This window comes from Scyliorhinus canicula, chromosome 2 (genome assembly GCF_902713615.1).
Source record: "Scyliorhinus canicula chromosome 2, sScyCan1.1, whole genome shotgun sequence".
Lineage (NCBI taxonomy): Eukaryota > Metazoa > Chordata > Chondrichthyes > Carcharhiniformes > Scyliorhinidae > Scyliorhinus > Scyliorhinus canicula.
The window spans coordinates 15,430,964-15,445,594 of NC_052147.1; the positions used below are offsets into that span (position 1 = coordinate 15,430,964).

Genomic DNA, 14,631 nt, shown 5'->3' on the forward strand with positions numbered 1-14,631 from the left:
ATCGCAATCTTAATGTAGGCTTACTTGTAACAATAATAAAGATTATTATTATAATCAAAGCAAAGTGTCGCTGTTAAAAGACAGGTATGGTGCTGGAAGGACTGGCAGCATCTGGGGGGGGTGAGAACCCAAGCTAATGCTTCAAGTCCAATGTGACTCCTTCGGAACTCTTTCGAGTCAAGTACGACTTCTTCCGAGGAAGAGTCATGTTCAGTGTCCTATTCGGCTCGTCGTAATTTGCCCAGAGGGGATCCCAATGGCACTTTTTTTTAAACCCACGCTTGGCATTGTGGCATCTCATTATTATTCTTTCCAAGACTATTCCAAACCTGCACTGATTTAGTCCGCTCGACGACTCTTTGTTTGATCGTGAATTCCTTGATCGTCTTAAAATCATAGAACCGGACTGTACATTTGGTCTGTCGTGCCCGTGTCAGTTATCTTTCCCAGTGGTCTTGTACCGGTCATGTTCTTTCCCAGTGGTCTTGCAATTGTCTTTTACTTTTATAAGTATGCACTCTCACCCATTTTATAAGTCTGTTTCCAGCAGTACACTGCATTTCAGATAATAATTGCTGTGTAAGGAATTTCCACACTCTCTCTAGGTGCACCGTACCCCATTGCCCATTTTTGCCAATAGACCAAGTTGTATCCTGCTAGTGGAAACAATTTCTCCCTATCAAAATTACACATGATTTGAACACCAATATGAATGTCCTCTTCTAAAGAGAACTACCCCAGTTTCTAGTCTCGCCACAGAGACAGGGAGATTTAATTGAAATATACAAGGTTGTTAGTGTGTGCCTCGATCGAATGGCTGGGAAGGCCATTTTCCCTTTGCAGAGAGATAAATAACTGGGAGGTGATTTTAAAGTGATTATGTGGTGATGTCTGCGTTGGACTGGGGTAGGCACAGTAAGAAGTCACAACACCAAGTTAAAGTCTAACAGGTTTATTTGGAATCACTAGCTTTCAGATTTCAGAGCGCAGCTACTTCATCAGGTGATTGACAGTGATTTGTTCTTTAAGGAAATGCTGGCAGTTTTGGCCAAGGTTGGGTATCATGATCGGTCGGCTAGGAGGGCTGAAGAGCCTGTCCTGTACTGGTCTTTTTTCTTTCGGGTTTTGGCCAAGGTTGGTATGACCGGTACAAGGCTTAGAGGGCCGAAGGGCCTGTTCCGATGCTATATTGTTCTTTGACAATGGATGAGAGGGGAGGGGAGGAAAAACGCTTTCACCCAGAGGGTGGTATGGATCTGGAGCTCACTGCCTGAAAGGGTAGTCGAGGTAGAAAATCACAACTCATTTAAAAGGTGTCTGGATGTGCAGGAGATGCCTGTAACTTCCAAGGCTATAGGCCAAGTGCTGGAACATGAGATTAGGTTGGCTAGCTCGTTTTTGCGCTGGTGCAGACACGATCAGCAGAGTGACGTGTGCTGTAACATTTTCTACATTGTCAGAATTTTCTATATATCTGAAAGGGAGGAAAGTGTAGAGATGTGAGGAGAGGGTGTGGGAATAGCAGTACATGATTTGCTCTTTAGGAGAGCCAAGCAGTACATGAATTGTTCTTTAGGAGAGCCAGCATGGACATATGGGGCCAAATGGCCGCCTTCTCTGCTCGTACGGTTATATGATTTTATGTGGAGTCCTTCATCTCTGGCACATCTGTTAATTGCTACTCTGCAGCCAGCTTCTACCCTTTAACCCTGCTTCATTTCAAGGTTATTGGCCCTGGTCCCAAAGTGGAATGACATGAGCGATTGACTAGTCCATTAATATAAAAAAATGTGCTGTATGTTCACATTTATAATGGAAACTATCAATGAAAATTTGTCAATCTCCCTAACGAAGGTGCGAAGTGTGGGCTTCGAACATTAATAACAGGGCAGATATAACGGCAGAATGCAAGATCTTTTAAATGGATGCCGAATCATATCTGCATAACTGGCCCATTCAAAACCTGCCATGTAACCCCATTTTAGTTGAAGACAAGTGGGTAGTAGAAATTGCTTCCCCAAAAAGTTGTTTTGGTTGAGGGGTGTGAATTGAAAAATTCAAAATTGAGATTGGTATTTTTTTGGTAGGCACGGGTGGTTATTAAGGAATATGGAACCAAGGAAGTGAACAGAATTAAGATACACAACGGCCATGATCAAACTGAAAGGTGGAAGAGGCTTAACAAACTGAATGACTTGTTCCTAATTTTCTGCGAGCCTTGACTTCTTTACTAGTCAATTGCCTAGCACATTATTTAGAAAGAAACTTAATATATGCAGATGTCTGTCCATCTTCCTGTATTGTTAATCATTTTAAGTCAATATTTAACATTGAAACTTTTCATCTACACATAAAATGCCTGCCAGTCAGTCGTTTTTGGCGAGGGTTCAAGTTTCTAAAGTCTGTGTCACATTTTAAAAAACAAATTCCAATTAAAGGGTAATTAGGGTGGCCAATCCACCTATCTTGTACATCTTTCAGTTGTGGGGGTGAGACCCACGCAGGCATGGGGCGAATGTGCAAACTCCACACGGGCAGTGACCCAGGGCCGAGATCGAACCTGGGTTCTCGGTGCCACGAGACAGCAGTGCTAACCACAGCGCCACCATGCCACCCATATTTGTCAGCATCTTGTGTATATAAAAATGCTTGCCATTGTAAATATACTGGCGGGCATCACCGCAGGTCATTTATTAGCTCTATTAAAATCCTTGCGTTGGTAACATTCACTTTATTAGCGTATTTAAATTATGCTAAATTAATGGGTAATGCTGTAGTGGTAATTTCTGTTCTTCTAATGTGCTCCAGAGATGGCGCTGTATCCCTTCTCTGTTACAACAAACACAGCCATAAGACAGCAAGACGAGAGATGCACTAGTTTGCTGTAGATCTCAAGGACTAACGTATTATTACAATACTTGTGTTCGCTACTTGAAATCCAGTATTGGAACTTTGAAAATTGGTTATGAGATTCTGAAAGGACCATGCAGGTTCAAATGCTGATGTCACAATTTGAATGCACTAACTCTTTGTGTAATTTTTCTCTCCGGGGGCCAAAATAATTGTGGAGAATATATGGTTCCCCTACAACCTTGCTGTTGGTATATTAAAGTCACTAGGCCACCTATGTGTATTGTGTAAAATACATGACCTGAACTCTTCTGGCCTCTTATTTATATTCTGGTTCTATGTCATCAGGTGCAGATTTGGAGCAATCTTTACTGAGCTTCGAGAAATTAGATCGAGCTTCACCAGATCTATGGCCAGAACAAAGTAAGATATTTCTGTAATGATTTAAAAATCCATTGAATACTGCTGATGCTTGTATTTTTTAAAAATGGTTATCTCAAACTGAGCAATCAATCAGCGTAGAAGAGATTAAAACCTACAATGCACCACACAGGAGCCTCATGTGGATTAAGTATGTCATAGAGGGACTTCCGGTGACGGGGACTTATTTTACCCACACAAAAGGAAGAGGAAAGGTACACTATGCCAACGAATGGAAGCTTAAGAGACCACCGAGAAGGTTAAAGCGGAGGAAAAGTTCAAGAGTAGCGAGTCCCATAAGGCCAGGCCCCCCCCCCCCCCCCACCCCCCCCCCCCCCCCCCCCCCCCCCCCCCCCCCCCCCCCCCCCCCCCCCGGCCCGCCCGCCGCCTGGAAATGGATGGAAGATGTTCCTGGCAAAGGAATTGACAGGTTTTAGGTGATTAAAGTAGAGATCAAGGTGGCGGTGATGGAAGTGTTGGTCGCCATGCAGATGGCGCTCAATGGAATGGGGAAGAAACTGGAAGCTCAGGGGAAGATGATCCTAGTGCTTGAAAAGGTGTCGACGGACCAGGGTGACAGGATTGTTGGTCTGGAGGCTGAAATAAAACGGTTGGTGGAGACCCAGGGAGCCTGAAGGGGTAGGTCGATGGTCAGGAGAATCGGTCTCGGCGCCAGAATATTCGGATCATGGGCCTGCCAGAGTGTGACAGCTTCTCCAAGCTGCCGGAGATCGACAGGGCACATAGGTCACTCCGACCGAAGCCCAAGGCCGGGAAGCAGCTAAATGTGATAATTGCCAAACTAAATAGATACCAGGATTGGGAGAGGTACCTGCAGTGGGCAATACAGACAAAGGCCAGCAGCTGGGATGGATATCGAATATGAGTGTACCAGGACATTGGGGCGGACCTGGAAAAGCGCAGAGCTTTTTGGGCGGGGGACGGGGTTCGCCTCGTGGGTGAATCTCCTGTATAAACGCCCTCGAGGTGAGCATTCGGACCAACACCGCCAGCTCTGAATACTTCCAGTTGCACAGAGACACCAGGCAGGGATGCCCACTCTCTCCACTCCTGTTTGCCTGGCACTTCAACCCGTTGCGATTGCCCTGCGAGACGCAAGAGGCCAGAAGGGCATCCAAAGAGGAGGTAGCGAGCATAGAGTTCACTCTATGCGGATGATCACCTCCTCTAGGTCTCGGACCCGCAGAACTTCTTAAAGGAAGAGTTTTGGGCCTTCTCGGGCAACAAACTCAGGGTGGGCAAATGTGCAGGTTTTCCCAGTGAACTTGAATGGGGGAGGGACAGGGCTGGAAGGTCTCCCATTTAAGATAGCCTGGAACAAAACTCCGCTACCTGGGGATCCAGATAGCCCATGACTGGACATGGATCCACGGGTGGATTCTGACCAGTCTGGCGGAGGAAGTTAAAAAGGGCCTGCAGAGATGGGATGCACGAACTTGGAATACTGCCACTGGGCAGCCACAGCCGAGAGGGTGAGGGGATGGGTGAGGGAACCGAGCAGGGACTGGGTGAGGTTGGAGGAGTCCTCCTGCACAGGAACGACCCTCCGAGCCCTCGCCACAGCCCAAGGAAACACAAGGAATGTACCCAAGGAGAGACTGATGAGGGGGTCAGAGGACCCCCACACAAAGCCATGAGAGTAAAATGAGTGATAGAGAATCCATGTACAGCAGAAGAAAGAGCCGAAGACAGGGGCCAAAAATAGAAGGGACAACAAAAATAGGAGATAGAGGGGGGACGGAGGGATGGGAGAGGAGGTGCCCAAAAAAGGGAACAACATGTAAATTCCGTTTCTGTACAAATATATATATTTTTAACTTTAGAGTACTCAATTCATTTTTTCCAATTCAGGGGCAATTTAGTGTGGCCAATCCACCTAGCCTGCACATCTTTTGGGTTGTGGGGGCGAAACCCATGCAAACACAGGGAGAATGTGCAAACGCCACACGGACAGTGACCCAGAGCCGGGATCAAACCTGGGACCTCGGTGCCGTGAGGCAGCAGGGCTAATCCACTGTGCCACTGTGCTGCCCTTACAGTGTACAAATATAAAATTCAATTAAAATATTGATTTTACAAAAGTATGCCATAGAGTTTTACAGCACAGAAAGAGGCCCTTCATCCATCATTTCTGCATCAGCCATCAAGCATCTAGCTATTCTTTTTTTAAAAAATAATTTCTATTGAAAGAGTTTTTCCATACAGACATTTACCCCTACTAATTTTTAAATTATTTACAACACAATCCCTCTAGGCAAATATCCCTCCCTCGCCCGCCCTCTCGTGCGCACCAGTCCTCCCACCCCCCCCCCCCCCCCCCCCCCCCCCCCCCCCCCAAGCAACAACTTAACAAACAAGGCAGCCTACAGTTTCAGACATGAGCAGCGAGCAGACTTGCCCGCGTTACAGTCGTGCATGTCCCCCCACGACCATTGCTGCCCCCCCCCTCCCCCCGGGGTTGCTGCTGCCACGACCCCGAACGTCTATCTAGCTATTCTAATCCCATTTTCCAGCACTTTGTCTGTAGCCTTGTATGCTATGGTATTTCAAGTGCTCATTTAAATGCTTCTTAAATATTGTAAGGGTTCCCATCTTTACCATCCTTTCAGGCAGTGAGTTCCTTACTCCCACCTCTCTCTGGGTGAAAATGTTTTTCCTCAAATCCCCACTAAATTCCCTGCCATTTACCTTAAATCTAATACCCTTGTTTATTGACCCATCTACTAAAAGAGAAAAGATTCTTCCTAATGACTCTATCTATGTCCCTCACAATTTTGTAAACCTGGCTCAGGTTCCCCCCTCGGTCTTCTCTGCTCTAAGGAGAATAGCTGCAGCCTGACCATCCTCTCTTCATAGCCGAAACGCTCCAACCCAGGCAACATCCGAGTGATTCTCCTCTGCATGCTCTCCAGTGCAGTGGGATCTCGCAAGACCACCATATGATGCAAATGATGCATGTTAGAGCCCACAGTGAGTAAATTACATCCCACAGGACAATACATGGAGTAGATTTGATGGCACAAGATGGTTGCATTCCACAGCAAAACAATGGGGCTGAAAAGTCACAGGTAATTGCATGGACTGAACATTGCACACTGTTGTAAAAGATGTTTCTTAACTGGCTACAATTTACAGTAGAGCCTATGAAAGGTGATAGAAACATATGAAAAAAGGTAGGTATGGTTAGTATGAGCAGGAATATTTGCTATATCAGCAATAAAAGAGGTGACTGTAAGATAAACTCAGTAAAGTGTATTGTCGTTAAGTGTAGCTCTGTAAAGAGGAGGGGGGATAGGTTAATATACTATTCTTGTACTAGGATTTAAGCCAAGAGTGTTGATGATATAAGCCTGTGCTGGTTGGAAGAGTCCTATGTGAAATATGTTTGTGAGGTCCAAATTCAGTTCCTAGTGTGTGAAGCTGGACCAAATTTGATAGCTTAATTCTGAGGTGAGATAGTTGGTATGAGAAACTGAGAAAACTCTGACCAGTGCTGAAAAGGTGTCCAAATACTGGGACAAACATTAGGCCAGAGCAAAGAGATTTGCTGCCTATGTCCTGTGCTGTATCTGCCTTGAGAGTCTTCAAAGTGAAACAGTATTCTGTTCTTTAGTACTGACACTTCTCACATTGATATAAAAATTTAAAAATCACCCAATCTCATTGTCTCTTTCAGTGCCAGGGGTTGCAGAGTTTGCAGCATCTTTCAAAAGTGTAAGTATCTTTTCAATTTGATGTCTGATAAATTATTAGATGTGTTGCAGTCAATATTGCTCGTCTCTGTTATTATGGTGTTGTACCATTTTGATGCAGACCATAAGCAATCTGAGAAGAGTGAGCACAAAAAACAGCTATTCCGCCCCTTGAGCCTGCTCTGCCGTTCAATTACATCCTGATGATCTACCTTGATGCCATTTTCTTGCACTATCCTCGCATCTCTTGATATCTTTACTCCAGTAAATAGTAAATAATTTTGTACAAAATTGAAATCCCTTTTGAAGTAGGATATCCTGTTTGCAAAAACCATTGACAGGAGGAATATCACCTCCATAATTGTAGACAGCTTGGTTCCTATACGAACAGTAAAAGCTCAGGCTTTTCAGTTTCTATAGTTTCTAGTGCAAATATATTTATTGCTGCCCATTTTTTTATTACATTGAAATGAAACTGCCAAAAACAGTTTTTTAAAAAACGAAACCTATTAATGGAATTAGATGGCTAGGGTATATTTTCTCTTTTACATCAACTTGAAACTCTGTTGTAGATAATATCACAAAAAAATAAGAAATAGGAGCAGGAGTATGCCATGTGGTGCTTCAGACCTGTTGCAATATTCAGTATCCAACTATCCCAATGGGTAGTAGCATCAATCCGAAAGGTGAAAATGCAGTGTTAATTCACTGTCCACCCATTCCCATAAATGATTTTCTAGAAGCAAGATATAAAATTCAGTCAACAAAGCATGAAGCGTAAGGAACATTTACAAATTAAGATTAATTTCCATTTTGTTTTGTAGCCTATTACCAGCTCTCCACCCAAATGGATGGCAGAACTTGAGAAGGATGATATTGACATGCTTAAAGGTATTTACTGTGCTTAACCTCTGCATTAATTAGCTGCTGTACAACCTAGGGTGGTCTAGTGGACCAGAGCCCTGGAGTACTAATGCATGGTGCTATAAATGGAAGCCATGAAGAAGGAATTGCTTCCATTTATGCAACGCGTTTCAAAACCTTAGAAGAGGGTAGAACGCATTACAAGGAAGGGAAATGGTAAAATTAGGACTAAGAATACGAAATATAATCACAAAGAACATATAAAGTATAGGGGGAAGGTGAAAAGTATCAAGAGTACTAAAAATGAAAGTATTTTTTGAAAAAGCAGACACTATAAAAGCAAATAAAAAGGAAATGTGTAATTAAAGTGAGAGTAAGTTGACTCAGTTAATGAAGGGAATTCAAATTTGAAAAGGAAAGATATGACAGCTATTCTGTATTTAGTATTGATTTTTAGACAGTCATAACATAGTAATACTAGAGAGGGATGGATAACAATAATAATCTTTATTGTCACAAGTTGGCTTAAATTAACACTGCAATGAAGTTACTGTGAAAAGCCCCGAGTCGCCACATTCCAGCGCCTGTACGGGTACACCGAAGGAGAATACAACATGCCCAATTCGCCGAACAGCACGTCTTTCGGGGACTTGTGGGAGGAAACCGGAGCACCCGGAGGAAACCCACACAAACACTCTGAGAACGCGCAGACTCCATACAGGAAGTGACCCAAGCCGGAATCGACCTGGGACCGTGGAGCTGTGAAGCAACAGTGATAACCACTGTGCTACCATGCCTCCCATTATCTAACTATAAAGAGGAATTTTTTTTTTTCCAGGGCAGGTTTCAAACCCGGGTCCTCAGCGCCGTGAGGCAGCAGTGCTAACCACCATGCCACCCTTGGAATTTTTAAAAAAAATTACCTTAAGTCTGTTTTTTAAATATTCATTCATGAGATGTGTGTGTCGCTGGTTGGAACAGCATTTATTGCCCACCCCTGAGGAAATTTAAGAGTCAACCACATTGCTGTGGGTCTGGAGTCACATATAGGCCAAACCAGGTAAGGTCGACAGATTTCCTTCCCTAAAGGACATTAGTGAACTAGATGGGTTTTTATGACAATCAACAATTGTTTCATGGTCACCTTTAGATTTTTAATTCCAGATTTTTATTGAATTCAAATTTCACCATTTGCCATGGCGGGATTCAAACCAAGAGCATGACTCTGGGTCTCTGGATTACTAGTCCAGCAGCAACACCACTACGCCACAGCTTCCCAATTTGGTTAATTCAATAAGCCCTGATGAGATGCATTACGACTGCAGTTGCTGTTAATGCTGAAGTTGAACAAGCCAGATCCCAGGTTGAAATCCGTTTTGTCCAATCTTAATCTGGTTTTTTTCTTGCATCGTCGAAATGAGAAGGAAAATCTAATGAATGCAAAAGCACAGGACTACAGTGATAACCTTTAACACTTGAAGAATAAGATTGTTGATTAACAAAATAATGAAACCGAAGCACACAAGATAAAAGATACACAGTCAGAAAAACCTTACAAATTAAACCCCAAAATGCTTTATAAAATTACATAATACTATATTTTCGCAATAGACTATATTTTGGCAACAGACCTTCTAGGTTCTTAACCATAAACTCCAGGAAAAATTACCCAAACTGAGTAATTGCATTCACTTTAAACAAAAGTACAGTTCACAACTCCCCAGAACTAATCAAGACTGATGTGGTTTTCCAAACGAAGATCCAAAACAAACCTGTTTCTCAGGACAAATATTCCCCTGGCCCAAAGCAGAGTAGCTTTTCTTCAATTAAAAGACTCTCGCAGCTTTTTGGCACACTCCAAGCGCAATACAACTGAACCCCTGTTATATATACCCTTTTAGGGCAGCACGGTGGCGCAGTGAGTTAGCACTGTGGCCTCATGGCATCAAGGTCCCAGGTTCGATCCCGGCTCTGGGTCACTGTCTGTGTGGAGTTTGCACATTCTCCCCGTGTTTGCGTGGGCTTTGACCCCACAACCCAAAAGATGTGCAGGTTAAGTGGATTGGCCACGCCAAATTGCCCCTTAATTGGGAAAAAAAATGAATTGGGTACTCTAAATTTATTTTTTTTAAATACCCTTTTCATCTTAGTTCTCCATTGTCTTGAAACACCCCTTTGAAAATCCTGGTTTCCAAAAATTAAAATCTTTCATGTTCCTATTTTACCTCTATTTTGAGTAATTAAAATTTAAAAATGGCTGTCCCTGTTTGCTCACAAAGCTCCCGTAAAATGCAAATATTCTTTAGCACCTTTGAGACGAGTTTGAAATGCAACAGTTACAAATCAATTTCAAAACTTATCCCCAAAAGCTAATTTCAGATCTACTCTGTTTCATTGTAAATTAACTTCCAGTGTAAGGCTTCATTACAAATGCAAAAAGAAAACCCCATTAATCTTTAGATTCCACAGACAGTCTGACTCCCAACAATCTCTCCACTTCTCCTTTGCTTTACCCTGGACATGCACAGGCACAGTTTTACACTTACCTAGACAGAATAAATACATAAACACAGAAGTATAAAAATGTACATATCATCACACAGCACGGTTCGATTCCCGTACCAGCCTCCCCAGACAGGCGCCGGAATGTGGCGACTAGGGGCTTTTCACAGTAACTTCATTGAAGCCTACTCGTGACAATAAGCAATTTTCATTTCATTTTATTCATTCACCCAAGGCTGGATATAAATGAGAGAGGTGATAGCAGAGGAACTAGCCACCATTTTTCAATTCTTTTTAAATATGCAAGTTTAATGTGTGGCTTAAATCCTGTTTTGAAACCCTGCATTAACATTTCTGTTAAAACATGTTTTGTCTTAATTTTGCCATGACTGTTTGGCATCTGTTTCTCCATTGTAAAACCTTGGAATGTTTTGTATTGAAGGGTCATAAAAATAGATGGAAATGCAGTTTAAATTATTGTTTGTTAACTTATTATTTAATGGGATGTGGGTGTCACTGGCAAGGCCAGTATTTGCTGCCCCTCCCTAATTTCACCTGAACTGAGTGGCTTGGAAGGCCATTTCAGAGGGCTATGCTTTCACATGAGGGCCAGTAAGGATGGTAGAATTGCTTCCCTAAAGTAAGACCCAGTTTTTAAAAATAAATTTAGAGACCCAATTCTTTTTTTTCCAATGAAGGGCAATTTGGCGTGGTCAGTCCACCTACCCTGCACATCTTTCAGTTGTGGAGGTGAGACCCACGTAGACAAAAGAAGACCCAGTTGATAGTTTCAGGGTCACCATTATTGAGACCCAATTTCCAATTCCAGGTTTTCTATTTTTTTAAAATAAATTTAGACTATCCAATTTTTTTTCCAATTAAGGGGCAATTTAGCGTGACCAATTCACTTACCCTGCACATCTTTTTGAGTTGTGGGAGTCAGATCCACGCAGACACGGGGAGAATGTGCAAACTCCACACTGACAGTGACCCGGGGTCGAGATTGAACCCAGGTCCTCGGCGCCATGAGGCAGCAGTGTGAACCACTGCACCACCGTGCTGCCCTAATTCCAGATTTATTAATTGAATTTAAATTCCACCAGCTCTTCTCTTTCTCTCTCTCTCTCTCGTGCTTTAGGCTATTTGCTAAATTGTGTATTTGTGTTTTCACCCACTTATCATTTTCAACATATCTGATTGATGTTACTTCTATAATGTACCCTAATAAAATACATTTGTTATCACAGAGTTAGGAAGTCTTACTACTGCTAACTTAATGGAGAAGGTACGAGGACTACAGAATCTTGCTTACCAGTTAGGATTGGATGAATGTAAGTGCATGTTTTCAATTGGAAATCGTTATATGTAATTATAATATTGCAAGAGTGGAATAATCTAATAGTTTGAATAATGACAATTTTAAATGCAGATGGTAGATCACAGACTGTTTAAAGAACATAGTTTCTGTTAGCTGTAGGCTGCCCAAGACTCTTGCTTCTTAGCAACAATACTGTCTTCTGCTCCAAGCCCTCTTTTCTCCTTGTTTGCTGTTTTGTCACCATATGTTTGTCTTGAGGAATCGGGTATGACAATCACAAATATCCCAATTCTAATTTGAAGTAAAGATAGTAACAGGATTAAGGTCCAATGAAGTGATTCATTCAAACATTAGTTAAAATAGCACTGTGACGATTAATTGGTTTCCATAACAAGTCGCGCCATTTGCATTTTTGGGCAATAGCACAACATGGTGTAAATCAAGGATACAGGTACAAGTGAGCTTTGGCATGGCACATTCAAATGGAATTGTGATCTTTACTTGTTCGTGATTTGAGAGGAATGTTAAGAAGTAGAAAAATTAAGATTTAAGAAACAAAAGTAAAACAGGGAGTTGATTAGGGGCGGAAATCTGGGCAAATGATGAGATGTGAATTCGCCTATCAGTGAGACACAAGTATTTAACATGTGGCTGGAGAAAAGAATGGGCTGTAAAGGCGGTAACTTCAAAGTGTAGAGATACGGAAATGTGCCAGAAACTAACTTCACAGGGTGAATAACATCAAAGGGGTAAAAATAGTCTAACTTTAGAATATTAACTAAGGAGGGGGACATACAGCTAACATCAGAAATGCAGCAAGCTGCAGATTGTCTCGTGAAAGAAAACAGCCATTTTCCGCCTTTGCTGAACCTGAAGATTATTTCCCTGGTGTGGCCACCTTAACCTGGTTGTGGTAATTATTTTCTGGATTTAGCTCATAGAGTTACTTAATATTGGATGTTGTTTGGGGAAAGTCTCAGAGTTCAAAGTAACGTAGGTAGCTAGGGATAGTCTCATGTAAACGTATGTGTTTATAGTCATCCGTATACTTCAGTGTCATCGTGCACCATAGTCATTGTCTTGTGTGTTTTTGTCTTTTAAGTTAATAAATATACTTCATTAATTGCTCACATAATGACTGGACTGTTCCTCACTGGGATTTACATCGTTCCTCACATCATACCCTAAAAAGCCACATAAATCACCACAAACCCAGGTTCCAAATTACCCTTCTGGGTTTGGGATTCCCTCGTGTTTAACATCAGCGTGCTTCATCGCAGTAATGTGAAGAGCAAGCAATAAGGCTGGTTTAGTGGGTGCAATATAATATGGACGTTTATATATCTAAGATATCAGCATATAAAAAGATAACTGATATGTTCAAGAACAGATCTTATTAGCCGAGAATTGCCTGACTTGTGCACTTTTGAGGCTATTGATATTATTGAAAGATTATTGAAGCCAGTTCTTTCACGTGTATATTGCAATTCTGTGGTGGGTCCTGGGAATTGTGGTAGCACTAGTGTAATTTAGTTGAGATGGAGTTGGGGGGTGTCTGGGGTAGAGTGGTACAAAGCTGTTGAAGCTAAGCTATTAAGTGTGTTGGTGAATTCTTTGCATTTTTGTTAATTAGTTAGATATTATATTGGAGCATATGGTGAAGAGAAGACCCGGTGGCCATATCTCCTGGGAATATTCTTTTTGCTTGGATGTGGATGGGATTGGGGCGGATGGAAGATGGGGAAAAATTTGTGCTATATGATCATTTATAATAATCTCTAATTGTCACAAGTAGACTTCAATGAAGTTACTGTGAAAAGCCCTAGTCGCCACATTCCAGCGCCTGTTCGGGGAGAACGGTACTGGAATTGAACCCACGCTGCTGGTCTTGTTCTGCATTACAAGCCAGCTGTCTTAGCCCACTGTGCTAAACCAGCCCCTCTAATAATCGCTTATTGTCACAAGTAGGCTTCAATGAAGTTACTGTGAAAAGCCCCTAGTCGCCATATTCCGGCGCCTATTCCGGGAGGCTGGTATGGGAATTGAACCCGCGCTACTGGCCTTGTTCTGCATTACAAGCCAGCTGTTTAGCTCACTGTGCTAAACCAGCCCCATGAAAATTAGAAACCAGACACACACAGATTTAACAATAAGGCAAAAGAAAAAAATGGCTTGTGATATGGTCGTGATGAAGATATTTTATGAAATAGATTTTGTAGTCTCAGCAAAATTAAACAGCCAATAGTAGTTATGGTAATATTGACATAATACTGATTGAATATTGCATAAAAGCTTTTGTATTGTCTTCATTGCAGAGTAATATGTATCACGATTCACATGAGGAGAATTATTCTCATATGGAGAATAAATTAATCCCTGGGAATGATTACAAGGCAGTAAATTGAGTTTAGTTGATTTCCTACCTTCCCAAAGCAGTGCTTGTAGAGTTTACAACTGTTATAGATACCCGAAATTAGATTACTATGTTGACATTGTTCTGGGGCAGCTTTAATAATGTGGATGGTGACTGAAAATGCATTCCACCTCAATCTGTGATGGTGTTAATAATTGAACGTATCATGATGAGAGCATAATTACTGCAAGTTTATTGAGAAATGATTAGTTGATTAAATCAACAGGAAATTATATGACTGCAATCTTCTTTGAGGCTTGACTGGGTCATTATTCGGGTGCAGGGCTCGCGATTCGCAAGGTGTCTGCATCAATTCCAGTAAAGATAGGAAACACACAAATTTCATTCTGCCGCCTCATCTACATGATATCTTGTAGGGCTGAGCATTAAAGAGAGTACGTGGTTCCGCCAACCTTTTGCTTTTAAAGGCAATCTGTCCCTCTTATAAGGAAGCTACACAGAAAGGAGGCGGGCCTTTTAAATGGGTCTCATTGGCACTGGGCTGTTCTATTGCCACCTGCGATCAGCATCCAGGGAGTGGCAACCCGACT

The 14,631-nt window shown here is 42.2% G+C and overlaps 1 protein-coding gene across 3 annotated transcripts in view; it reads left to right on the forward strand.

Moving 5' to 3' along the window:
- The first annotated feature begins 3,173 nt into the window (after positions 1 to 3,173).
- The window catches only part of lin52 (lin-52 DREAM MuvB core complex component), a 66,949-nt gene continuing 55,491 nt past the window's right edge, over positions 3,174 to 14,631 (forward strand). For all 3 annotated transcript variants that reach the window (XM_038774134.1, XM_038774135.1, XM_038774136.1), the window contains exons 1-4: positions 3,174 to 3,273; positions 6,968 to 7,005; positions 7,808 to 7,874; positions 11,597 to 11,680. In XM_038774134.1, the coding sequence (XP_038630062.1) occupies positions 3,189 to 3,273; positions 6,968 to 7,005; positions 7,808 to 7,874; positions 11,597 to 11,680 (274 nt within the window). In that variant the 5' untranslated portion in view covers positions 3,174 to 3,188. The remainder of the gene's footprint in view (positions 3,274 to 6,967; positions 7,006 to 7,807; positions 7,875 to 11,596; positions 11,681 to 14,631) is intronic.